The 26,983-nt window shown below is 38.3% G+C and overlaps 1 protein-coding gene across 2 annotated transcripts in view; it reads left to right on the top strand.

The window, feature by feature from the left end:
* Positions 1 to 218: 218 nt before the first annotated feature.
* Positions 219 to 26,983, top strand: part of NCKAP1 (NCK associated protein 1) — a 57,011-nt gene continuing 30,246 nt past the window's right edge. Inside the window, exons 1-9 of one of the 2 annotated variants that reach the window (XM_066189480.1) lie at positions 219 to 417; positions 12,203 to 12,313; positions 21,680 to 21,766; positions 21,967 to 22,023; positions 23,033 to 23,175; positions 23,262 to 23,352; positions 25,385 to 25,522; positions 26,162 to 26,210; positions 26,686 to 26,842. In XM_066189480.1, coding sequence (XP_066045577.1) covers positions 310 to 417; positions 12,203 to 12,313; positions 21,680 to 21,766; positions 21,967 to 22,023; positions 23,033 to 23,175; positions 23,262 to 23,352; positions 25,385 to 25,522; positions 26,162 to 26,210; positions 26,686 to 26,842 — 941 coding nt within the window. In that variant the 5' untranslated portion in view covers positions 219 to 309. Of the gene's footprint in view, positions 418 to 12,202; positions 12,314 to 21,673; positions 21,767 to 21,966; positions 22,024 to 23,032; positions 23,176 to 23,261; positions 23,353 to 25,384; positions 25,523 to 26,161; positions 26,211 to 26,685; positions 26,843 to 26,983 lie in introns of both variants that reach the window. The other variant, XM_066189479.1, reaches the window with a different exon arrangement.

Raw genomic sequence — 26,983 nt, 5'->3', positions numbered from 1 at the left:
GCATCCATGGCTTTCTTCGGTGTAAACCTTGCAGAAAAGCGGTCGTTCTCCACCGTTTGGAGCCCACCCTGGGGCTGTGGCCCGACTCCCCTCACGCAGCCCGGGGCGCCCCCGGCCCCGCGGGCAGAGCTCGGCGTGAGGCGCTGCCGCCGCCCGCCCGCCGGGGGCGCCCGCGCGCCGCCCCACGTGACCCGTGCCCACGCCCCGCCGAGCACCGAGCGCCGGGCCGGGCGGACGGCGAGCGCCGGGCCGGGCCGAAGCCGGCGGCCGCGGGGCTGAGAGCGGCGGCGGGGGCGGCGGAGCGCCAGGATGTCGCGGTCCGTTCTGCAGCCCAGCCAGCAGAAGCTGGCGGAGAAGCTCACCATCCTTAACGACCGCGGCGTCGGCATGCTCACCCGGCTCTACAACATCAAGAAGGTGCGGGGGGCCCCGGCGGAGAGGGGGGTGAACGGGGAGCCGCCCCGGCGCGGTCCTCGCCGCCGCTCGGGCCGGCGCTCCGCTGGGCTGGCGGCCGTGCCGGCTGCGCTGCGGCCTAGCGGCGGGGCCCGGGAGGCTGGGCGGGAGCCGCGCCGCCGCCGCCCGGCCCGGGAAGGGGGGGCCGGGGCTTCGGTGCGGCCGCCGCATCGATACCGGGGGAGAAGGATGGAGGAATGGAGGAGGCCGGGCCGATGCCGGCGGCGGCCGCAGGAGCGGGGCCTGATCCCGGCGCAGCCCCCGGAGCCGCTGCCGCCCCGCTGCCGTGCGTGACTCACACGAGCCGCGAGTGGGCAGCGCCGCGGGGCTTTTCCCACGCCAAAACCTGTCGCTGCCGAACGGAAAAAAGGGGGTTCGGGGTAAAATTAGTAAGTTTAATTCCGATAAGTTCGAGGCGCGGTTGCTTAGCAGCTCTCGGCGTGAGATGGAGCGGGAGCTCGGAGCTGCGGTGGGCGCTGGAGCAGCTCCCCGGCTCCCGAAGGAAGTGGAGCGGTGTTGGCCTGGGTGAGGTGGCTCGGCGGTGCAGGAAGCTGTAGGTCTGAGCGCTGGGAGAAGGATGGGTCACGCCTTCGTGCTCGCTTAATTTCTCCTCTGGAGGTAATCCTTGTGCTTTCCTGTAGGAAAGAATGTAGTTCATGACCACAGAATTATAAAATGATTTGGGTTGGAAGGGGACCTTGAAGATCATCTAGTTCCAGCCCCTGTGCTGGAGGCTTGTATCCTTCCCGGCTTCATTTTCCTAATGAATGATACATTGTCTGAAAGTATATGGCCCCTCAACCCACTTCAGTAATGAATACTAGTTAGGATTTTATTGCTTTGCCTCGAACACAATTATTTAAGGGGTTTTTTTTATTATTATTTCAAAGAAAATGCTAGTTATTACCTTGGAGCAGTGAGTACACCTTTGTGAGTTCAGCACATTAAAATTTCGGTGCTGTTCCCCAGCTGCAATGGCAAAGGGAGTTTGTGAGTTCTGGGTGCTTACTTGGTCCTCTGACTTCTGGACCCAGGTTTCTGTCAGGAGTGACCCTGCCTGACTGATCCGAGGTAAAGGATGTTCTTTTTTTTCCAAGCGGTTTTGCTCATATGGGAGACCAGAAGAAGTAAGGGCTACCACGTGCAGTGTTGATTTTAATTAAAGCATTTTTTCAGGGGAAAAACAAAAGCAACAAACCAAGTGTTTGAAGTATTTAAAAGTCAGTGTTCATCCGAAGCCATTTCACTATTTGATGTGCGCTTGAGTGTTTCTGCAAATCTTCACTGACATAAATAAAGCATTCAGACTAGCTGATTGCAAATTCCTGTCTTTCTGAAAGGTCCAATTTAGTCTGTAGTTTTATACATTGGAAAATCACATCAGTTTAATAATGGTAACAATATAATTCTGACAAACAGAAATTGATAATTTGTGGGGAAAACCATCAAAATGAGGAAGTAGTCTGTGTGTGTGCTCCTTGAACAGGTGAAAAATGAGCAAGGGGAATTTCTCCCGAGCACAGCTCTGCTTTGTGGGGCAACAAACAGGACTGGAGAAATTAAACCTCATCCTGTTAGCCCTTCCTTAGCCACTGTGAGTCCAGGCTCTGTTTTCATTCCCAGTGTTCTGATGCAGGGACATTTGCTCCTGTTAAATGGTCCAGTGCCTACAGACACGTTTCTGCCTGGCACATTTGGGTGGCTGAGTCCTGAGCGTGTTGGCCCATATGGTGGTAGCCTCTGCTGTTACTCAAGTCGGGGAAGTGATGCAGGTGGACAGGCTCTCTGTAGGGGAGCATCAGCACTGGGGGTGACACTCCTGTTTTTCCTGCAAATGCCAAGAACCAAGTCCAGAATTGCTAGGTCTTGCGTACAGAGAGAGAAGTAGGCACGAGCAAGTGGCTTGGTTATTGTGTCATGTGTAGTTTTGCAAATATGGAGATGTCCCAGGCACAACACTTGTGTATTCATGTAGTGATTTGTGAATTCAAATAGTAGTTTTCTTCAGCTGCAGTCAGTGCTGCTCGACAGGGAGAACTGGCTAGCTCAGATGGTGAGCCCAGAAGTCTTGGAATTGATTATTGTATTTTATTGTGAGTCTCTCTTCAGCCCAGCTGCAGCATCGCTGACTGTTTGGAACACTTTAGTTTTGTTTATTTCTCTTCCCCCCCCCCCTTAAGCTGTCAGTTCCAAAACTGCTGTTTAAGATTCTGTCATAGCTGCAGCTACCTCTGTTGAAGATGATACCGAAACTCAAGCTACTAGAAAAACCACACAATATGTGGGTTTGTGGTTAAAGGAAATGGTTAAGACTTTTTTTAATAAGAGGAAGTGAGAGATTGAAATGTTTTTAGCAGCAGCAGAGATTGCTTTAGATGCTGTCTAGAGAGTACAGATTTTCAAGGATTAAGAATTTTCTCAACTGTTAGAAACAAAGCAGGAAAATTTTAGTTCCCAATCACAGAAGTTGTTAAAAGCAGTTAGAAACAATGATTCTTTGTTTCATCTTCCTATACAAATTTCAGTTTTGTTGCTGTTGTGCTCATAGCTGATAATTGTTCATAGTTTCCTGTTTACTGACCTTCTGTGCCACTGTTGTCTTTTGAAATAGTTAAAAGTTTGTTGTTTTTAAAGCAGAGTATCTGACTATATGGTTTTTTTGCCTTCTGAGAGTGACATGGAAAAGTGAAGTTACTAAGGTAATAAGGGATGATGAGACAGAACTTTCATTTCCACCCTGTAAGGAGGTGGGTTTTTTGTTGCTGTTGTTATTTGGGAGGATGGCTCTTTGCTTGTTGCATTCAGCTGTCTTTTGCATTGAGGCCAGTATTAGTACTGAACTTGGAACTCTTACCCTTGTAGTTTCTCTCTTGGTTTGTTCCTTCTTGTTTTTTAAGAATTTATCCACGGTTATCTAGGTTATTGTCTATCCTGTAACTTTTGCCATTACTTGCCTACAACTGCACCTCTATAAATCAAAGAGAGCAGAGTTTTTTCATGCCTTCCTGCCTCAGGTAAAGCTTGGATTTCATGGTTACCTTCCAGAGCAGACCGAGTCTTATGTGGGTAAACTTTGTGTAAATGCTGCCATTACTGTCAACTGGTTTGTTTGGGAGTGGTGGCAGCAGAGAATAATCTTTTTTGTGGGCCTGTCTTTTGTTTGTTTATAAAGCCCTTGGATACCGGGATGTGTTTACAGTAAGAGATTTGATCTTGAAATACCTGAAGTAGAGATTTAGCCACAGCAAATCAAGGGGATGTGATTTTCATGAGTGTTGAAGTAATACAACAGTCAACAGAACTGCTAGGGATAAAAGTTAAGATTTTGAATTATTTAGACTTTATGTCAATCAAACATGATGAGTCTTTATTTAGCATGAATTTCTTTGCTGGCAGTGTTCTGTTGTTCTTCACAGTATAGGTTTTAAGTTTGTTCACAAGATGTTTTTTAGATGTCATTAACAAAACAAATTCTTTTGAGTTTCCTAACTTGATTACACAGTGTCTGAAAAATTACAATCTTAAACCAAATCTTAGATGTGAACTGCATAATCAAACTGAAGTCACAGATAAGGACCTTAATAACTGTTTGCAGAGACTTTAGCTAACTTTATATTTTCTTTCAAGAAGTAATAGTGGAAATACTGGATTTTTACTTATATTGAGGGTGTTACTACTGAAATTTAAAAGTTGTAAAGGCTAGTTGATTGTTTTATTAATAGAACCAGTCAATAAAGTGTACAGATTTGCTCAGGCATTTGAGCAGTTCTTTAGGAAACAGTGGAAGAGATTTTAGGTGTCTGGAAGACCATAGGGAAGTTTCCAATCTGCAAAGCTCTGGTGTTTGGAATGGTGTAGGATTAGATCACCCTTTGTACACAGCTCTGTGCTGGAGTGCAGACCTTTGAGCTGAGAGGAAAAGCTCACCAATAATTTAGTTTTGAATTGTAAGGTTGGTGTTGAACAGATAATGTCAGGTAATGTCTTCAGGTCACTAGGAAGTTTCTCAGGGTGGGGCAGTATTGCTTCCATAGATGTCAGCAGTTCTTTGAAGGCTAAAATGGCAGAATATGTTTGTGTCTGTGATCTTGGAGGGATGGCTTATAGTACTGTCTTATTGATAAGCAGAGGAGGAAGCCCCAAACAAACTCACAGTGCTGGCAATTAAAAAAAACAATCCTTCGCTCAGAGAGCAAACACTGACTGGTGATACCATATCATACTTTTTTTTTTCCCCCCACTCAGAAAAGCAATTAAATTTGTAAAGAAACAGACTTTGTAATAAAATAAAAATGTCCCATGGTATCTTCTAAAATATACAGAGTGGATTTTTCCTTTTGCATCAAGAGTAGATGCCTAGAATTATCTAGCCTAGTTTTTTGGCTTACAAATACAAGTAACCTTGCCCCCCACAATCACTGTTAATTTTGTGTTAACACAAAACCAAATCCAGTTTTACTTACAAGAGATTTTTAAAGTTGTGTGCAGAGGAGATACACCTAAAAAGTAATAACAGTTCCCATTTGAGATTCAGAATAGAGAAGGCTTTCCCATTGCCTTGCTTCTTTTCATTAAGATATTATTTTATAAACTACATTGAGGAAATGTTTTGTGGCAGTGAAACTTCTCTTAATTTTTATCCTTTGCGTTTCACGTGCCATATATTTGATTAATAGAACCAAGTCCTTAAACAGGTGCTACAAACACAAGAGGGCAAAGTGAATTTATCACTGTAGAGATTGTGTCAAAGCCAATGTATTTCCTTCATTCACGAGGTGATCACTCTGGGATGGACAGCTTAGAAGATACTTTACATGTTGACTTTAGCAAGGCTGCTGACCTGACCTCATCTGATTGTTCTGGTGAACAATCCGAGGAAGTGCAGTCTGGGTGAAGTTGTGATGATGAAAGCAGATGGGTCACCATATTAGGGAATGATTGTGCAGATCTCATTGTCAGATGGGGATCAACAGGGTCTTGTTGGGGTGTGTGTTACCTCTGGTTCCAGTCACTCTTAGCTTCAACAACCTAGATGACAGCTACAGTGTGCTTTATAAATTTATATGTAGGAAACTGGGACAAGGTAAAGACTCTAATTGAAATTCAGCTTGAGCTTAGAAATTGTAGGTGTGGTCTAACAGGCTTTGAGGTGGCTGAGCAAGTAGGATTGTAGCTCTTTTCCAAATTCCACTGTGCCTAGTGGAATTTAAAGGACAGAATTAGAGATAATGAGATATCAAGTCTGGAGAAAATAGCTGGGAAAGGTTAGGGACATCCCAGGGCAAACAAGAGCCAGGTAAGTTTTGCTGCAAAAAAATCAGGGATGACACGAGGTTATAAAAATGTGTGAGCAAGATAATCTGAAGGAAAAGTAAGTAATCCTTTTGCTCTACTTCTCCTTCATTGAGATTCATTGAAAACATATCTGATTGACCACTCTTTTCAAGGAAGATGTGGACAAAATGGAGAAAGTTCAGAGCAGAATAATAAGGACAAGTGGTGCAGAAAATTGCACCCATTAAAAAAATGGGAATGTTTTTTCAAGTCAGCTTATAAATAGTACAAATTTGTAAATACTTAGGACTGCAGCAGAGAGATAAGGAATAGTTTGTGCCATCCAGTATGACCACCAGAGATCAAGGAGTGATGGATTAAATGAAGTATTGGAAAACTGAATTTAATGTTTGAAAGGACTGTGAGAATGTTTTTGAATGTAGTGTGTTTGAGACCTGTAAGGGAAGATTTGGCAGACATATCCCAGGAGCAACACAGACACAGTCGATCCTGCCTTTGAACAGGAGAGGTAGGTAGGCAATTTCTTGAGCTCCTTTCTAGCCTTTTCTTCTGATTTCACATGAATTTACGTTTTCCTTAGTTGGATTTCTGAGTAGTGAAACATTAGCAGTAAGGTATACACTTGGGATTCAACACACACCAAATAATGAGTAAACTCAGGGAAGGTGTCTTGCTTAGATCTAGGAAACACTGGACCGACTGTAACATCTTTAATTGTAATTTTGAATTGATATGAAGGTACATTATCTTTCAAATTTTGAACCCCAGTAAATAAAAAATCCAACAGCTGTTAAACTTTTAGTAATTTCGTACCATATTTTGGATATGTCCAAGGCCTTTAGAGTCTCTCCATAAAATAGTCACATAGAGACTTTCTTCTGCTTCCAGATCTGATTTGAAACTATTAGAATAATTTGTATCAAGATACAGGTTTACCTTTCATCAAGTATCATTTATGTAACTGCAAGCAGAAGTAATGTAATTTACTTAGTACGAAGTCACCCTAGCTATGCTGGTGTAGGACAGTTAAATTTTAGCCATCAGAAGTATTAAACTATGATAATTTGTCCATGTGTGACCAACTAATTCTTAGATCTTGTTGGATAGACTTTAAAAGTGATAAGGCTTTTTTCACAAAACTTATCTGGGACCAGCCTGTTTAATAATGAACTTAGGCTTCCACAACCTAAAATACAGGCAAGCAGTTGTGGTAGGCTTAATCAGAGATATTAAAGCAAATGTAGTATGAACCACTATTCGAAGCAGCTCTTTATTGTTTATTCCCTTCTCTTTCCTTCTCAGTAGTTTTGCATTTTCAGAATTAGAGATCATGAGTTTAGAATCTTAATTGTTTTAAATGCATGGCAGAAACAGAGTCTATAATAGGTTTTATCCTATGAAAATAAAATTAATGGTGAAAATGTCTCTTTGAATGTTTCTTTGACTTTTATATTTAGTATAATTTACAGGATGCACAGCTGGAAACCAGGCGTGCAAACTTGGAGCTATGTCTTAGCGTGAAGTGTTGAATGCCAGCAGCTCTTACAATGGAAGAACAGTTTATTGTGCCTGCCTTTCTGGCCTGTCAAGAGAAAGTGCTGCAGTAAACTGTAAATGGGACATATAGGAGCTTTTCCTACTTTTGAGTCTGAGGCATCCTGAAAAGGATTTCCATTTACTAACCGGAGTTACTAACTTGGGGAATGGCATGTTTTTTACTGTCATTGAAATTGCATCAATTTTATTGTTAAATTCACAGAGTTTTTTAGTGCAGTTTGTAAATTAAACTTAAAGGTGATTTGTTGACTGAGATTATTTCAGTGTGTTGTCACAGTCAAGTGGAACTGTGATTAGCAGTATTTTATCTCAATTCTGCAGTAACAGCAAATGAAAATCTCTTGAAATAAGAAACACAATAAATTGCTGCAAAGTGTGGTTCATGATAATCTGCTGATGTAGGAGGTTTGGGGAATGAAAATACAAACTTTTAAATTCAAATGTTCCTGGTTCTGTTTTGTTGGGAGACAGCCCTGCTGCTAATTTGGAATAGGGTTTAGCAACAGCAAAAGAAAATAAATAATAGGTCTTGCCATAATACAGTAAATATTTAGGCTTTATTTTTTACCATCCTAAGCCATGTAGTTCAGGTGATACTTCCCAGTATTCTTATTCAAGGGCACATAACAGGTTGATGTGAATGAGTGGCATGAGTGAAGTTCTGGGGTTTTAAATGCAAGTTTGGGGCACTGACTACTGACAGTGATTGGACCTGAACATAAACTTCCTTTTATTCACACCACTTCAGCTGCACGTGTATAGTAATTTTATTGATTGATGGTTTTTTTCTTCTTCTTCAACATCCTCTGCCCTCAAGTAGGAAGTAAAATGTTAAGCTTAGATTTTTGCAGTGAGAGCTGTAACAGTTTTGGGGGAAAAGGTCTTTTTGCTGTTGATTATTGTTGGTGTATTCTGGGCCAAAGGCAGTTGAACTGGATCCTGTTTTCCTGTTTAGAGGCCACTTATCTTAGATGTAGGCTTTAAGCAGATTTTTGTAGTTGACTGTTTTCTTACTGGCTGCTTCTGAATGAGTGCAACATAGAAAGTATAGATATGTAGTATTCTTAATTTTCAAAGTGAAATTAGTATAGAATAATAATAGCATCAAGTGAGGAAAAGATTCTGAATTTTGTTTAATAATAAAATAATTATTTTCCTCACTAGGGTAGGTAGGAAAATGCTGCTTTTATTCAGAACATACGGCTTAGTGAAGCATGTGCAAGCACTGCATGTAGTCTGATCTCTGAAGCTTGATAACTGTGCATATGCTAGCAAATCAGGATTGTGAACAGTGAACTTCTTGGCTATAGAAATCATTGTTCTTGTTGGTGGTTGCACGGAATGACTTGACTTAGTTGAGAGCTTATCATAGCAGGGTACCATTCTAAAGATCTGTGGGGAGAAATGCTGTGTAACTTGAAGGAAATCCAGCATCTGAGTCCATTACATTTTTTTTAAGATTATGTAGATTAGTTTCTAACCATAACTTTGCATGATCTCTTTCAGCATAGCTGCTAATCAGCTGTTCAGTAATATACAAAGGAAATTAGAGTTGACTGCTGGGAGTTTCTTTGAGTATAATATTTTGGGGCTGAAGCAGCTGGAATCCCATAGTTTCAGAACTGTATTCTGTGAATCCTGCACTAGTAAGGACATTTTTAATCAGTGAATTTCTTTTTGATGCTCAAAATTGTCGTAATTCTGGGTTGTGGGGATTTTCCTAAAAAGAAATGAATTGAGGAATGGTTATTGCAGGCATGGGGGGGAAAAAGGTGGTGTCTGAGACTGAGAAAGGGCTACTGGTTTTGGCTGGTGCTCAGAATTCTGTATGAATACTGGAAAACTATATATGAGCAAATGACCTTTGTGTGTTTTACCACAATGTGCCTATCCATTAGAGTACTTACAAAGGGAAAAAAAAGAGCAAAAACTGCATTTCATATCTACATTTCTAAGGCTAGTGCCCTCAGTGTCTTCGTTCTTTTTAGAGCAAAATTATTTTTCTGTGTCTTACCACACTTTCATGCTTGTGCAAAAGTGGATTGGGGTTTGTATGTTCATTCTTTTATGTTTTATAGAGTAAACTGTAGGGAGTTGGAAGGCTGCTCACCATTTTGGGAGAGGTTTAACTTGTGGAAGCTGTTTTACCTGTGGTGCTGAATGCAGGTAACTGTATGGATGCAAACTATTGATGCAACAACAGCTAGTAATCTGTTAATACCAGTTCTTAGAAGGGGGCTGAGCTGCTGTGGAACATAGGAGAGTGAAGGAAAAAGCACTGACTCACTTGTTCAGTGATGTCTGTTATCCTCTTTAAGTTCAGTCCGTCTAGGTAGGCTTGTACAGCTTTCTAGAAGCTGGAATTGTGCTGTGTGTGACGGATGCTTCTAACATCTGGCAGGAATTCTCTTCTTTATCCACCAGTCTAGTGTAGTTTATTAGTAGGAATTATTAGTTAGAGTTGCTTCAAGTGTGATGTCAGCTAACAAACGACGGGAAGAGGCAAAGAAGGAGCATAGTCACATATATTGAGAGGATTGCCAGTTGGACTGAGGATAACACTTGTCTTTTCCGGGGGCTGAGTCCCTGAAGCCACAGGAGGATGTGCATGTTGATGTGCATGTTTTCAGATCTCTGTTTCCTTGTGAGTGTGTGTGTAAGGGCTTGGGTAGAAGATAAGTTTTAGTAAACATTTTGGAGAGGTGATTTATAGGAAGGAAAACACCTGTTTCTAGGGAAAATGAGGAGTGTATGTGGAAGGAGTGTTTGAATTCAGACTGAAAAATTTATGAAGTCAACAGTGGCAGATTTCTTGTCTCCTATATAACAGCAACCATACTGGAATTTAACAGGGCAGTAACAGTACACAGGGCACACATGTGTCAGTTAACTTGTTTTCTTAGTAAACCTTCTAGGAGAGAAAGTTACATGTTTTGCAGCAAGAACAACAAATTGAAATAATTTGATGAAGGTTCTGATGTCCATGACATGGAGTTAATTAAAACTTCGTAAATTTGAAGCTCTATGTTTAATATTTAATGCTTATTTACAGTCTAGTTTGTACTTTTAAATTGTATAGACTTTAAGGTGTGTACAGAACAGCTCCTTTTTGGCACGTGTGGTTTGCTGCTCTAAGGAGATTGAAGCAACAGTTTAATATCTAACATACTGTGGATGTTGCTGAATTTCTTTCCATTATAAATTCCTCTTGTATTATAGATATGATCCTGTAGTACCTTTGTGAGACATTTAGCATATATGAGCATTTTGATATCAGAATAGTACATGAGTATACATCATGATGGTCATGTACTACTGGTAGGTGTTTTAGAAACTTTCAATAATGACTCTTTTGTTTTGTTTTTTTTCTTGGCTACCGTTTCTTTTTCAGGTATGTAAAACTTCACTGAGTGTCTCTCCTTTTTTCCCCTGTAGTTGCATGTGATGTTTGTTAACTTTTTCCCCCTCTCTACCTGAACTTAGTCTGGAAGTACTATTAGTAGTTACATGTCTCAGTGTATTCACAGTGCTTTGCACAATAGTAAAATTCTACTAAGTGTAAAGTTGTTTGTGAGTGTTAGAATAATCAACATCCAGTAGAAAGTGTGCTGACTAGAGTAACAGATGGTTGTAATGTTCTCTTGGATGTAGGTAATAGTGTATTAGTTCACATAAATGTAATTCTTTAGAATTTAAGAGTCATTTGTTTATATGTAATTTTTCTCTCTTTTTATTACACTGCTTTCCCAGCAAGGACAAGTTTGGAAGGTTTGCAAAGCTTTTCACCTTCCCTTTGCCCGCTTGCCCGCTTTCAGAATCGGTCTCATACTCCATGACTTCTGTCTCTACAGTCCACAACTTGGTCATAGAAATCAGTGTGGAAAAGTTTTTAACTGAGTTGTCATTCGAGTTCACTCTGTTGCATAGAAACGCCTAGCATGTAATTTAGTTTTGCATGAGATGTGGAACTCCTTTGCAAACCCCTCTGAGGAAAATAAAACTAAATGAATATTTGAGAGAAGCACAGTTTGAGCACATATTTTGTCATGTAAGTAATGCTGCTTTTAGCCTGTTACTCCAAATGAAGTGGTATCACATGGCTCACTGGTCAGAGTAGCAGAGAAGACGTGTCTGACAGCATGCACTGGAGCTGGCCACAGTAGGTGCTTCCTCAGGTGTCTGTCCAGAGAAGCTGTTCTCATCTATGTAAGTTATTTAAGAGACCTAACACTGAGCTGCGACTTCACATCAAAATTCAGTGAAACTTTTTGCTTGCTGCTTTTAAAGCTCAGCCTTTGCTGCTGTAGGAATGAAGAACATGAGTAAAACTTCAGTTCCTAGTTTAAGGAAATAGACTATGTTAGGCAAATATTGGTGGTTCCATTGTGGGATGGAAAATTGTCTTACAGTTAACAACTGGGGAAAAAAAATCAAATGCAGATTGGTGGTGGGGTGTTTAGTTTTGTTTCACAAAGGATAGTTTAATCATTTAATGTGCCCAGCACTGTCCTCCACAGATGATGACATGATTGAGTTTTCTAACAATTTGTTAACTCCAGATGAATACAATACTACCTCAAACCAGGAATAGCATTAAAAGGAAACTTTTTTTTTTTCTCCTTTTAGGACTGAGTTTTTTCCCTCACTGCTGTTCTGCACTAACTGCTTTGATACTTCCATGCATCTTTTTCAGTAGAAGAGCATCTCTGTACTGTTTCCCATTGCATATTTCAGCTGTGACAGTCCCTGCACTTTGCCTTTCATTTTATCACCTGCTCACTAAAAGCAAGCAAACAAAAAGAGGAATCTTTCTAATTGTCTTCAGATTTGCAACTATCACTTAGCTTTACATGGATGATTTTGTTTCTACTTCATTTTGTATTGTATTTTCTTATAGGCATGTGGTGACCCCAAAGCCAAACCATCCTATCTTATTGACAAAAACTTGGAATCTGCTGTCAAATTCATAGTCAGGAAGTTTCCAGCAGTAGAAACACGCAACAACAATGTAAGTAATCAAATGGCCATATCATTATTTTTCTCACTACCCTTTCAGCACTATCTGAGAAGTTTACGTTTTCTTATGAAGCATCTGATGCTGACAGTTGCAGTTGGAATGTAGTTGTTGATTCGAATGTCTGACAGGATATTTGAGAAGGAACTATCTTTAAGGAGAGAATATTATACTGTAGTTCTGGATGGGTTTTGTTAGGATAGGACTCTGTCTGGTTTTCTTTTTTGCCTGCTCTCTTTATTCCATTTCAAAGAATTGTCAGTGGGAAGAAATCCTTGGAAAAATCATGCCTTTAATTGGAGAAATTCCTGGTGACCAGACTGATTACAGAAGATGAAAGTTGCATAACTTTATTTGTGATGCGTCCTAAACAGCAGATCAGTAAAACAATACCTGGCTGCAAGGTGGGAAGAAGTGTTTGTACTTTACAGGTACCCTTGCCTGTGGAGCCAGTCCCTGTGGGACTAAAGAATGCTTTAGTACAAAAGGAGAAACATTGTGAAGTACAAAAATACAGAAATATAATTGTTTCCTCCTAATATAGTGAGTTTAGTTGCAGAAGTATATTATGTTTTACCTTTGAGTGACTCAGTATTGCTGAATTTGACTTTGAAGCCTTTCTTTTAGGTAATTATTAGGCTAGAGGCAGCATTTTGGCAGGTGACGTACACTTGTTTCACTGTTTCAATATGAAAGACAAGGGCCCTTAAGATGTTTGTTTTACCAGCTTATATTTCTTTCTGAAGGTGGCAAGTGGAGGTAGGTCTTGGGTTTGCATGTTCCCTGGATACAAGTACATGCCTGTGTGCTTGGGAGGTTTGGCCTTGCTTCCAGCATTCAGGTTTCTGCAGAATGGTAGTGGTGATAGCAATGAGAATAATTAGTTTCTTTTACATTGCCATCTCAAATTTGTGTGTAATGTCTCTAATAATACCAATGGGAGGAAAAACCCAAAGAAACCAGGAAAAATCTTTACCTTAAGGAAACAATTTCATTAACAGTGCGCTTTTTCATTTTTAAAATTGTGCATGCTTTGTACTCTTTAATATTACTCATCTTTGTATTGAATTGGATTGTGTTAGTAACAAATACAGAAATTCTTTCTCAAATTTATGTAAAAATAGTAAATTCATTAAACCATGTTTAGTAAATGCTTCCATATTCTCTAAGTTTGGGTGGCAGATCAACTATTAAAAGATAATGTACACAGACTTTACTTACTGCACTTGTGTGTATGCTTTAAATGTCTTCCAGTTGTTGATTATGAATTTGGAGCTTAACTAATGACAGATATTTAAGGATTTGGTGCTGTGAAGTTTATGGAAAGAGCTCAAAGGAAACTTGCTATATTTTGACAATCACAGTTTCTAAAATAGGACACACTCAAATGTTTTGTCATCGCCGTGTATTTATTTACTATGAGCCAGCCTGGCCTGTGTTTATTGAGCAGAGTTGACAAAAGCCTGCCCTCCTTAAGTATAAACACAAGCTGAAGTAGGATTTTGAGCTCTAGGAATCGGCAGCTGGGGTTTCTGTCCTGCAGTCAGAGCTGATGGCATTTTGCTTAGTTATTTACAGATGTTTCCCGTGGAGTGTTGTAACTCCCAAAAAAAGAAAAGGGTGATCAGAGATTTAAAAGGGCAAGAAGCTAATTGGAACAGAGCCACATTGATTAAAGAAATATCAAAAAGGACTACTGCAGTGGAAATAGCTAAGAAATCAGAAGTTGTGTTTCCTTCTTGCAGTGAAAATTCCAGGACACCCTTTCAGGAAGGGGTTTTGGGTTTTGGATTTTGAATGCTCGAGTGCAGCAGTTGCCACTGCCTAGCACTGTGTCCCTTTTAACACGTCAGTAGGTGATGGTGCTGAGCAGGCATGCATTCAGTTTTTGAGAATAGGTAGTGCCAGCTTTTTGGATTTTATTTTTTACCTATTTTAGCTGCTTTTTCTCAGGTATTGTCATCTACAGTGTTTTGTGTCTTAGAAATGAGCGACACATTTCATTGAAAAGTATGAGCAATGTTTGCTGTGATCAGATGATCTTGAAAAGCATGAATTTTCATTCTGTTGATACAAGTAATTCTGTTATATTTGCTTTTGATATCTTTTACATCTTTATCCACGGAAAATAGAGTTCCTGGTTTTGTTCCTCCTTCAGTGTTTGATGTGCTGAGTCATCAGAGCAATGTCTGACAGTTGCTGATTTTCAGTATTGTACTGAGGGTGAAAGTTTGTGGGCAGTTCAAACAGTGAAGTGGCTGATGAATCCTTGCTGACCAGGCTGGAAAATTAAATGGAGTAGTTCATCTTGCAAAGGATTAATTATAGATAACTCTGCTCCTCATCAGTTCATAACTCTCTCTCCCATTGTTGGAGGGCAATCCCTGCGATGTCTTACACTTGCCCTTTCTTTTCTAATAACCATTGTGAATCATAAAACCTTGAAATTGTGCAGTTTGAAGACCAGGCCTTAAACTGTTAATGAAATAGGCCACCAGGGTAGTATTGCTGCACACTGTATGAAATAACCTGCAAAGGAAGTAATGTATATAAGCAAAAACTTGAAGGATTAGGAAAGTGACAAACAAACAAGATAGATAGATAGAGTCCTGTTTGAAAGGAAACTTTCTTCTGTATTTGAGGGAGCTTTACTATTTCTAATTATTTTAAATTGACTAAAGCTTTGTTTTGAAAAAGCCTTCTAAGCTGCAGATGGCTTCCAAAAACTTTACAGCACCATTGTTCTTGGTCAGGTCTGCGATGTGATTGTGCTTGTATTGACTCAGTAGCATTTATTTTCACTGATTTTCCTGGCCTAGCTTCGGAAGAAGAGTTCCAAAGTAAGGAATGCAGAAGCAACCTGATTTTTCTGATTTTTCTATTTAGACTTCATCCTCTTATAGGGGTGTACAGGTGAAGGTCTTGTCACAGAGAAATCGGAAGAGAGCATACGGAACTCAAAAAAAAAGTTGTAGGACCTAAAAGTTGCTCTGTTCTCAGTCAATGCTAATGCTTAATGCCTTTTAAAACCAGACTAAAATACTTCACAATGGGGAACTGGAGATGCAGAGAGAAAGGGCAGAATTTTTTTTTAGATTGTGAGTAGAATTTGATAAATCTACTGCCTGCACAGGTAAAGCTCCATGTTTTTGTGTGAAGAAGTTGTATCCCCCCTTCTGCTTTCCCAAACATCACATATGGCAAGTAGAGAGAATATCTGCCTTCTTTCTTGAACATGTTTTTCTTGGTTTGTTCCTCAGCTATTTCCTTGTAGAAAAACTTCTATTTTTCCATGTCTCTTGGAAAATTTGAGGTTCAGTCATTGCTTAGCACAAAGCAGACCAGTGAAGCATCGCTTCGAAGTTTCTAAGTGTATGGTTAGTGAGGGAAAGATCAGTTTTCTAAATAATGCTGGTCTTCATCACACAGTAGCTATGTTCTTAGTATTGCTCATATCAATTTGATTTGTGTTTTGTATTGACTAATTTTCTGCTGTACTGTGTTCGTGATGACTGGAAATAAGATTACTTGGGAGCAGAGGACAAGCAGTGTGAGCATTTCCAGTCTACCAGGGTTAGGATCCACAGTTTTGAATTAATTCACTTTACTTTTTGAATTTTTGCCTTTTCCCTTAGATCCCAGTGTGTGTGTGTGTGTGTTTGTTTTTCCTCCTGTGTCTTTCATGGTTTTACTTCATAGGGAGCTGGTTAGGTAGCAAATTAGATGGGTGTGGGAGAGGTGTTGTGGACACAGAGTGTCTGAACCTCCTTGGCTAAAGCTAATTAGAAGTCATTAATGCATGCTTTTATTAAATAATTTCTTATATTAAAAAAAATAAAACCCACACTTTAAAACCAGTCTTGACTTTTAATTTGTGATCAGTGCTTCCAGTAGTTAGTCTTTTTCAAAACGCTGAATACAAATAATAGCAACCTGATTTTCAGTTTTTTCTTTTGGCCCCTGCAAGTGCTACAGTACATCAAGGAAAATGTCATTTGTTTGCTTGTTTCTAATGAAGCATTTAGTACTGTAATTTTCATAGCACTCATGAAGATAATTTACAAACTGTCATCTCTAGAAAAATAATTTTGGGGTCTCAGCTCTGCTGCCTCATGTATTGGTAATCCCTCTTCACTGGTCATTTATTTTTGAGGAAATTATACGGTCATTAGAGCTGTTACAGCTGTTTTCTTACGTCTAACTTAAATTATCCCCCTCTTCAGTAAATGTTAATATTTTTCTCCACCTTTCTAGGGTGGAGATGTTAGATCTCTTGCATATCTACAAATAATAAATTTTATCTACATTTTTACTAAGAAGTGACTCACAATTGAGATTGCTCAGCTAATGCCTTGGTCTGATACCACCATACTTACTGTTCTGGTTTTGTATGCAGTAGCCTGTCTGATGTCTTCAGTTGTCACAGGTGTAGGACTGACTTAAAATGACATATCCTGTATAACAGAATATAGGATATAAAGTTTTCAGTCTAAGTCATTTATGAGTGAGCATTTTATTATGGCAATTCTAAGAGGTCATGTGAAATCCTGAAATCTCTTCAGAATGTTTCACCAAACAGAATTCTCATAATGTAAAGTATCTTTTCGAAACAGTAAGTGCTAGCAGCTACAAAGTTTATTTGTTTATTTTCTTGGCTTGAGCTTTGACTGGGCCTGAATTTGAGATAGAATAACATCCAAATACTGTATTTTTTATCATTATTTGTAAGAAATCATTGTAGTAGCCTGCTGTAAGTCATGTAAGTCCGCACAAGTCACTTGCCAAGGTAAATCAATTGTTTCTCGTTGTTTTGTGGTGTCTGCAATACTTACAGAGGAGTGAATGTGTTTATCCTTTACCCTTTCCTTCATCCACTAAAACTCTTTGCTTTAGTGATTGACAATTTAACAGCTTGGCCCTTAAAAACCAACAAAACAAACACTTCACCCCCCACCACTGAGATGGCATTCAAAACATTGTATTTTTTGTAAAATGAATTGTAAAAATATTACAAAAATTGTAAATGAAGGTGAGACTGGGGAGACTCTTTCTTACAGTTGAGAGGTAGATTAGTTTTAAAGAGAAGCATCCCTGTTCCAGTTGTCTGCCGTTATTAATTCCCTGGGAATGGTAACAGTTATGGAGCATCACAGGTGTCTGTTTCCTTTTCAAAACAGTAAACTTAGTGCTAGAAACTTGAAAACAAACTAAAATAGCTCTCCTGGTAGACATACATTAGTTAGTAAACATGTTAAATATTCTATTTTATCTTTTTATATGCAGCACAGTACTCCAGATACTGCTTTTAATTGGAAATAAGGAAACCAAGGACACATCCATCATTCTAGAGTTAATTTACAGAATTTAAACCTAATTTTTTTTCATTTTATTAAATGCTTCTGTCTTTCCCTGGTGTTCTGTTATGGATTTTGTAGACACAGAACTTTGTTCAAATTAATTGAGTTTCTCAAGTGTTCATCTAGAAGACTCTATAGGTGACAAGCATAGTGAGTGTAACAAATGACAGTAAGAATACTGGCAGTGATGATTTACCTCTCTCTCCAGAAATTTAGCAGTCAAAATTTATAATACTGCTTTTTGGGGCTTATATTCCAGCTGGTAAGATTGAGTTGATGGTATTTTTGCTGAGGACATGGTAATATCTGTGGTGTTGGTTTGTAGAAAAAAAATCCAGGTGTTTAATGATAAGACTTGCAGGAAAAATATCACACTGATATGAGAAGCAGAAAATTCACCTTCCTACTGACTATTTCCAGAGCATGAAATAAGACATTTATTCACATACTGCTGCTACCAGTCAAATAAACTCGATAAAAAATTGCAGGACTAAGTGTACCCTTTGTTTTTACACACATCAGACTCTCTGAACAACCTCTTCCAGTTGTCTCATACTTTTTGTGAGCCATTGCATTAAATTGGTATTTATTCACATTATTTGTATATCAGGGTTGCATCATTTCTCCCTGTCTGAGCCATTGTGTTCATATAATCTTTAAGTGAGGCTGTCTTGCACTTTCCATTTTTTTTTTGCTTCTTTTAATGTACTTTCTCTGTTTCCATAATTGACTGTGTAAGAATCTTTCAGACTTAATATAAAGAAGGGAAGGCACAAGTTAAAGATCAGTTCCTTCTCCTGTAGGTTATATATTCACAAGTGTTAGCTTTACTCTTTCTTATTTATAAATAATATTCAAACGTGATCAGAGATGTGGTATTTTGTTAACAGACAAAAGAAATAATCTCAGGTTAATTATTTGAGAGTTTTTTTTGGATCTTGCCATATTATGCTGAAATTGCTACAGGTTTTCATAGGTCTTAAATCTAATTCACTTCATTCGACAAAAATACTGTTGGTATAATTTGTACTTCAAATTCTCTAAGAATAAATAAACCACTTACAGCTAACCAGTCTACAAGGCATAGTCAGCTATAGTAAAAATAATCTTTTGATGTTTAAAGAGTTATTTCTTCAGTATATCCTATTTCAGGGTATACCTACTTTTGTTGGTTATTGGAAACTTTAAATAATGAATTGCAGGCTAAGGAAAAAAGCCTGAAACCAAATACAAATCAATATAACATCAGCAACTTCTAAACAGATGTCAGAAAATTAGTAATGGAAAGTTTTAATGCTGTGGTTGTGCAAAGGGTTACACCCACATTCTTGAATGATAAAAAAGCAAACAAACATCCAAGACACTGCATGCCTGTAAGCTGTTCTTCTAAACATCACTGATCAAGCTGTGCTCTATAAATTAAACTATTTGCCCCATACTGATATAACAGTTTATATATTGTTTTATTTCAGTACTATTATTTTAAATAAAAGTTTACTCACCCCTTCAACACTCAGTGTTCAAAGAATGATCATCTTAACTCTCTAGGAAAGTTTTAGCATCACTGAAGTGTAAATATTTCTGGGAATGTAGGTAACAAGGTAGGAATGCCCAGCAGTGATTCCATAAGCCATAGCTGAGTGTGGCAAATACCTCCCTCTACTCTGTACAGCTTCACAGAAATTCTGAAAATTTATTATTTCTTTTGTCGTCATAGTTCCTAGCAGCATCTCCCTTTTTGCCACATCTCCCCACTTCACATATTGTGGATTGAAATTGCGGTGTCCTGCCGGAGCGGACATTCAGTTGCTATTTGTTACGCCAAAAATAGGTGTATTATTACAGCAACCTATAATCTTGAGGGTCTCCTCTAGCATTGCACCTTGCTTACTATGAGTTAGGATTGCAGTGGAAAAAATGTTAAGGCATGTGTGCAGTGGTAGTGAGTTCTGGTTTTGTTTCTTCTCTGCACCAGAAAGAATCTTGTGAATCACACCCTGTTGTCTCTTCCTGAAAATTCTTGAAAGGACTTTTCAGAGTCATCTGGTTCACACTTGTATTAGTTGCACAGAAAAAAAATAGCCCCGTTTCTGCTTAGTCTTCTACAAAGTGGCAAGAAATGCTTGAAGTGCTAGGGCCGGGGTGCAGAATTAAAACCACTCATCTTAACTGAATTTTCGTTGTGTAGGAACTGTTGACTGATGAAGCAGTCCTGAAAGTACAAAGCAGCCTTTCCTCTGGAGTGGTTCCAAGTGTAGGCACGAGCTGGTCTGAAGGTGTTCTGGAGCTGCACCGACATACTGGAGCTCTGCAGTCTGTGTGTGGTGATGCTGCGTGCTTCAGTTTCTGAGCTCCAGGCAGTTGAAGTTAAAGCTATACACTGGAAAAGGTATAGCTTTAATCCTCATGCTGAGGATCAAAATACAAGCCCAGGGGATCTGAAAACAGATTTTTGTACAGCAGCACATTAAATGGAAATAACCTATTTCCTGGTACATGAGATTTATCAGGACAAGTTACAAAACAAACAGATGTACTTGCAGCTCTTTTAATTAAGCCTTGGCTGATGCCTATTTAAGTAAAAGAGACTTAAATACTATACAGGCAGGCATTCAAAGTCCAATCCTTTGCAATAGTTTGAGTAGGCAGGAGTATTTTATAATGTAGCCATTTTGATTTGCTCCTAACTGTCTATTCTTGTCTTCCTTGGCAATAATGAAAGTGTTACGGCTCAAGACTTCTAAAAAGTCATCATCACCTCTAAAAATTCAGAGGAGAGAAGCAAAACTTATTTTACATATGATACCTAGTTGTGATCCAGGCAGGTTTTTTTACGAGTTTAGAGGAATTTTGATGCTTTACATAAAACTGAGAATACAGAGCACAGCTTTATAAAAGAGAGTGAGCTAAAGAAGCATACTCAGTTCTAACCTCTCATAAAAGTAAGCTAATCAATTTGAAGCAACTTTTTAATCTGTCTTATAATTGATTGCTTTTCTTGAGAAAAAGATTTTTTTAACTTGATCATCTTTAATTTAAAATGTTGAAGATTTTTGGAGGGCACTTTTTCCTATTGTGACTGCTTTAACTCATTTCAATTCCTGTATCAGGAAGGAGACGTAATTTGTAGCTGGATATTGCCAGTTAAATATTTGGATACCTGCAGTGCTGTGAGACTGTCATACATAGATAAACAGAATGGCTGTTCACTACCAGCTGCTTTTTCGTGTTCTTAATTGTCCAGATGATCAATCTGATTCCTTCAGAAAATCTTTAAAAATAAATGATATTTCATTGTCTGTTTAAAATATATAAAAATATATATCCATGTGAATTATTTTACCTTTGTATTCACGTTTGCCTCTTCCATTTTATCCACCAGTGTCTAATGCTAGTGTTTTGCTTCTTTTATGTTTCTTTATTTTGTTGCTTTTGTTTGAATGTATTATTGTGTTTATATGGAACTGGTCAAAGAACCGTTACTGTATTTTATGTTTGTATCTACATTTTATTTTGCATGCTTAACGTGGCTTTGCCTGGATATTCTTTTTGGTAAGTTCAGAATTTAAAAGCATAATGTTTTTCTGTAGTAAAGTTTGTAACGTGCCACCTTCTTTTCTTCCACCTCAAGTAACATAATTATTTTGGTTTTGGCATACTGATTTGTGCTCATGTACTGTTCTGCTTTTGCAAATTATACATACGATAACATAACACTTTTCCTAACTACCATTTTCATCTCTAGCTGAGCTAAACAATATGACTCTGGTACTAATGTGTACTAATGTAACTTTTATCTTCAAAATGTAGTTGGCAGCTGTTAAAATGATCAGTGCTGAGAACTCTGTGTCTATTTGACACACACAGAACCTCAGCCTTAGAAATCCATGTTACAGCTTCTTTGCATAGCCTGGTGGTTACTCTGAGCTTCACAGGTATTACTTTTCAGCAGTCTTCTCAAGATCTTCTAAGAACAGTGTGCATGTTTCTCTTTTAGCAACAGCTTGCTCAGCTCCAGAAAGAAAAATCAGAGATTTTGAAGAACCTGGCATTATACTACTTCACCTTCGTTGATGTTATGGAATTTAAGGTAAGGTATTACTAATGTGTAAGTTGTTCTGTCACATTAAGTTTCTGTAATTTTGTTTATGAAGTAACACTATATAATGAAAGAGCTGAACTTGAAGCTCTATTCTTCAAATAAAAAAAAAAATGAAGCTCCATCACTAATTGTAATAATGTGATTTAATTGTATCTTTTTAAACTAAAGTTATTCCTTTGTTTTTCAAGGACCATGTCTGTGAACTGCTAAACACTATTGATGTTTGTCAAGTCTTCTTTGATATTGTAAGTTTCTGGGTTTAAACTTTCAAAAATGTTTCTATTCAGAGTCCTGTGGGGGAAAGAATTTGCTTTTGTTAGTCCAAGAAACATCACATCTCAAGTTATAAATGCAAGAGAACTGAAAACAATGTAGGCTTCAGTTTTCTAACTTCTATAATAGAGATAGACCTTTCTCAGCAGGCTTCTTATGGGCAGTATTATCAGTATTGTTACCAGACATAAAGATCTTTCAGTGATTTTTGAATCATTGTATCTGCAAGTTAATTCCTAGTCAACTGTATGCTTACTCCTTGTAAGACTCACAAGACAAGACTATTACTGGTGTCCACCTAAGCTGTCTGAGGAGGTCACTTTTGGGGTTGACTAAAGCAACTACAAATGCCTCTTAAAGTCTTACATTTAAAACAAAACCACCACCCTCCCCCCGGCCCCCCCAAAACAATCAAAAAACCTAAAAACGAAACCAAAAACCCCAGCAAATAAACATAGAAAGAAAAAACCCCTAAAATCCCCACAGAAAACTCCCAACAGCTTTTCCTGTTGGTTTCAACTTCCTTAATGTTCTGAATGTCACCTTATTAGTTTTGGTCATTATTCTAAATTTGGCCAACTTACATTCATAATATGAAAAAGGAACAGGTATGTGTTCTGTGGAATGATTTGACAAGACTATGTGCTAGTCTTTTACATTAGAGTCTTATTAAAATACATTCAGCAGTGCTGACTGCTTAGTAACAAGAAAAGTTTTCCTGTCTGTCAGGTAATCTGTGAGACTTAAACCTGGAAGGATTTATTTGGATGCTTTGCTTCCATGAGTGCAAACAGTTCTGGGAGTCTGAATGAATAAATTAAGGTTATACAGAGTCATATGCTACCAGAACAGGAACTTTGTTCAAAAGGCAGCCTGTTGTATTTTAAAAATGCTGAAAATCAGTGGAAATTGTAAGGAAAAAAAGTATTATGCTTGTTTCTAAAAGTATTTAAGTGATAATTTACTGGTTTTCCTTTCTAGACTGTAAACTTTGATTTAACAAAGAACTACCTAGATTTGATTATAACCTACACAACTCTGATGATACTGCTGTCCCGAATTGAAGAAAGGAAGGCTATCATTGGATTGTATAACTATGCCCATGAAATGACACATGGAGCAAGGTAAAAAATTTAGTGTATTAAAGATGTGTATAATATCAATGATAATGAAAGCTACACCTCAGTGAATTGTTTGTTGTTGCTTTTAGTGACAGAGAATATCCACGCCTTGGCCAGATGATTGTGGATTATGAAAATCCTTTAAAGAAAATGATGGAGGAATTTGTACCTCACAGTAAAGTATGTAACTACTTTTCACAGGCATGCAGTAACCTTAATTGGGAGAGACAGAGATAAAAAGTAAATATGCAAGAGTTTGTTTTGTCAAAGGCCATTTGGTATAAATTTTACGTGAGATTTCTGCTTACACTGAATGTCTAGGTCTGGGGATTGATACCCTATTAAAAAGCACAACGTGCAGAAATACAGGAATGAGAAGACCCATTAGTAAGGTGCCATTTTATTCACTAAGGATTAGAAATTAATTAAAAATCAGCTGTGGATCATCTGCTGGTAGCTACTTGTGTGTTTTGTGTAGGCTTGTAGCTTGAAATTAAAGAGATTCACAATGTTTCTGTGAAGTTGGTTGTTTTGCAGAATTGCCATCCTAGATGAATGTGATTTTCTATTTTGTAACCTGAGGGGTTTTGCTTTGGATTGTCCTTAAACTGGGAATCCTGGGGATCACCACTGCCTCTTTAACAGTAGCTTCTCTACTCAAAAGCTGACGCTGCTGAGTTGTCTTCACTGAGTTAAAGGAGCTCAATTCCTTTAGTCCTTTCTGTACAGATCTTTCTAAATTTCTGTTCTTGCACAATTGGTTGTGCTGCAGTTCTGTGATGTTTTGTCTGGGCTGTATTTTCATGTAAGAATACCGTGGAAAAGTTACAGAAGCCTCACCAAAGTCAAAGTATATCCTGTTCTATCACTTCCCATTTGTTCACTAGATTTGCTCTTCTGTCTAAGGAAACTAGATTTCTCTGATCAGGATTGACCAACTGTTGTAAAGATTTTCCTTTCTAGGTGCTTGCAAATTAATTGCCCAACAATTACAACTTACTTTGGAATTTTTGGCAGTAGCTTAAGTTCTAAGTTATTAGCAAAATTTTTAAGGCTTGGGTTTTTCTTTACCTGTTTTGAAGTTTAGGTACTAGTTGTGTTTTCCTTCTCTTGTTTTCTTGAGGTGTTTTTCTCCATTTCCTTAAACTTTTCAGGATTGTCACTAGAAGTTCAGAGTTTTCCAGCTAGTTTCCTAAGTGCTCTGAAGTGAAATAGTTTCCTATACTTCTAACTTGTCTGTAATCTTACTGTTGTTACATCTTCCTCTCCATGATTCCTGTCTTGTTAAGACTTCCTTAGCTAAGGATCTCATTTACAAGTAATCTTTGCTGCATTTTAGCAAAGATGCTTTACTTCTCAGTATTATCTTTGTTTCTGCTCTTGTATTTTATAGTGGACCAGTCCTTTCCATTGAAACATTTGTAAAGATATTTTTTCAGTCCGATTTTTTGCAGTTGTGCTTATTTTGTGCTAGAAGGGATCTTTTCAGGTGCCTTACTACAGACACATATTCTTGGGTTGCGCTCTGGTGGAACTGCACACTTGAGTTGTCATTCTGTAATCCCACTGCTTTGCAGCAAACTGGACAGTTTGTTTAATCCTTTACATTAACTTTGGCAGATAACTTTGGTATTTTTGCCTGAGTGACCTCTGCTCTCACACTGCTCACATTTGGCTCCCTGAGGATTCCTTAAGCATCAGTTTTGGTACAAAAGTCAGGGAAAAGATGTAGGGTACACTTGCCCAGATAAGCTTTATTTGCTACAAAGATGTTCCTGCAGACCCTATCTGCTCTAAACAATTATAGTTTGCTACCAGAGGGAAAGACATACTAAAGGAAGTGGCAGGGAAAGGAGGAACACAAAAACTGGAATGCTTGAATAAATAATGAACAGCTTTCAATTGTATGTGAGGGGGCTTTTGTGCCTTACTGTTTTTTTCCCATGTCGTCTAATTCTGAACTCAGAACTTTGTAACTCTTAACTAAAAATAATAGAAATCAAACTCTCTTGCTTCTTTTCATCCTCCCTCTAGCCTTTTATAGTAGTCTTTTGTATGTTCAGTAAACTAGATGCAATGGGGTTTACTTAGGTTTAATTTCAAAACTAGTTCACTAAAATGTTTTGATGACTGTTAGTAATAATGCTCAGGAAATAGCTCTACTGATCCAATGGTACTAACCATTCAAACTAATCATTAGCCTGTTTTTTAGTCCCTTTCAGATGCTCTGATTTCACTCCAGATGGTCTATCCTCGACGAAATCTCTCAGCTGACCAGTGGAGAAACGCACAACTACTGAGCCTCATCAGTGCCCCCAGTACAATGCTTAATCCTGCGCAGTCTGACACAGTACGATCTTTTAATTTACATTCTGTGATAGAGCTAAGTAAGGTTTTCTGTAAAACAGTTGTTGGATTGCCTCTATGTGACTTTTAATCAGAGAAGTAAATACGCTGATTAGCACAGGGGAAAAGTTTTCTCTCATTAAGCAAAGTTTCTGTGACATTAACCGGTGCCTTCAGTTTCACTAATATGTTTCTCTTCATGGGAAACATGTTAACTTCTGCAGTCCTAGAGGGGAGGAATCCTGTGTACCCTCTCAAGTGTTTGCTGAGAGGAAACTGGAAATCAAACTGGTCCTTCCTTTAAAATTGGAGTTTGCACGTGCTGCTTCAGTTGTGATATGAATGGTTATCTTTCTGAAAAACATTAAAACTTTAACAGCTGTCAAGTCATAATTAATATCCATCAAAAGCTTTTAATTCTTAAATATCGTTAAATACAATGTTTATTGAAAATAAATACTTGTCAAAATTTGTTCAAGGGGTTGGAGGGTATGGAAGCTCACTTAATATTCTAACCCTCAGTTTCTGAAGTGTTAGTGGTCAGCAGCCTTCTGTGATTCGTCAGCATTTAGGGCCTTGTTTGTCCCTCTTTGCTAAGAAGTACTTATAATTAGTGTGCTACAAATTACTGTTTTTTTAACAGATGCCGTGTGAATACCTGTCTCTGGATGCAATGGAAAAGTGGATCATTTGTGAGTAAAATCTTCTGAAACAGCTCATGGTTGTATTTAAAAAATTGCTTAACATTTAAAAGACTACTTGCTTTCTGTACTGTACAATAGCTGTTGTATTCAAATAGGATTCTGGAGAACTTGATGAAATTTCATTTGTACTAACATGCAGTGAAGCTAGAATTCAGCATGTGCTGCTGGAATAGAGTGTCATCAGTTTGTTCCAGACTTTGACTGGAAGTGAGGGCTTCAGTAATTCTGATGAAAATAGTCAAGTAGTATCAGCATAAAGTAATTAATTTTACAAAAATATTGCAAAAATGACCTCCATTAGAAGTGGGGAGGTATTTTTTAATGTATTAGAAAATGTTGTCCATTGAAGAGTTTATTAAGGATCTGTGCAAACTATTTAAGAGAAAATACATAATCATCTCACTGTCCTCTTACTGTCTTTGTGCGTCTGATTTGTGTCATACATCAATGTGAACTTTTGAAGTTGGATTTATTTTGTGCCACGGAATCCTAAATAGTGATGCTACAGCTTTGAATCTTTGGAAACTTGCACTTCAAAGCAGCTCTTGCTTGGCTCTGTTTCGGGACGAAGTGTTCCATATTCACAAAGCTGCAGAAGATTTGTTTGTAAACATAAGAGGGTAAGTTTTTGTTGTCCTTTCAGAATCTCTGTTAAAAACACCATATTTCTTGAAGAATTGTTTCTAACGTATTACTTCTCCTTTACACAAGTTCTGCTTAAGTACACAAACATTTTTGCTTGGTATCTAGAGTGTTTCTTT

This window comes from Chamaea fasciata, unplaced genomic scaffold (genome assembly GCF_029207755.1).
Source record: "Chamaea fasciata isolate MVZ Bird 193981 ecotype frontalis unplaced genomic scaffold, bChaFas1.0.hap1 SCAF_8, whole genome shotgun sequence".
Taxonomy (NCBI): domain Eukaryota; kingdom Metazoa; phylum Chordata; class Aves; order Passeriformes; family Sylviidae; genus Chamaea; species Chamaea fasciata.
Note: the sequence above shows the minus strand (reverse complement) of the source record. Positions and strands in the feature narration are given on the sequence as shown.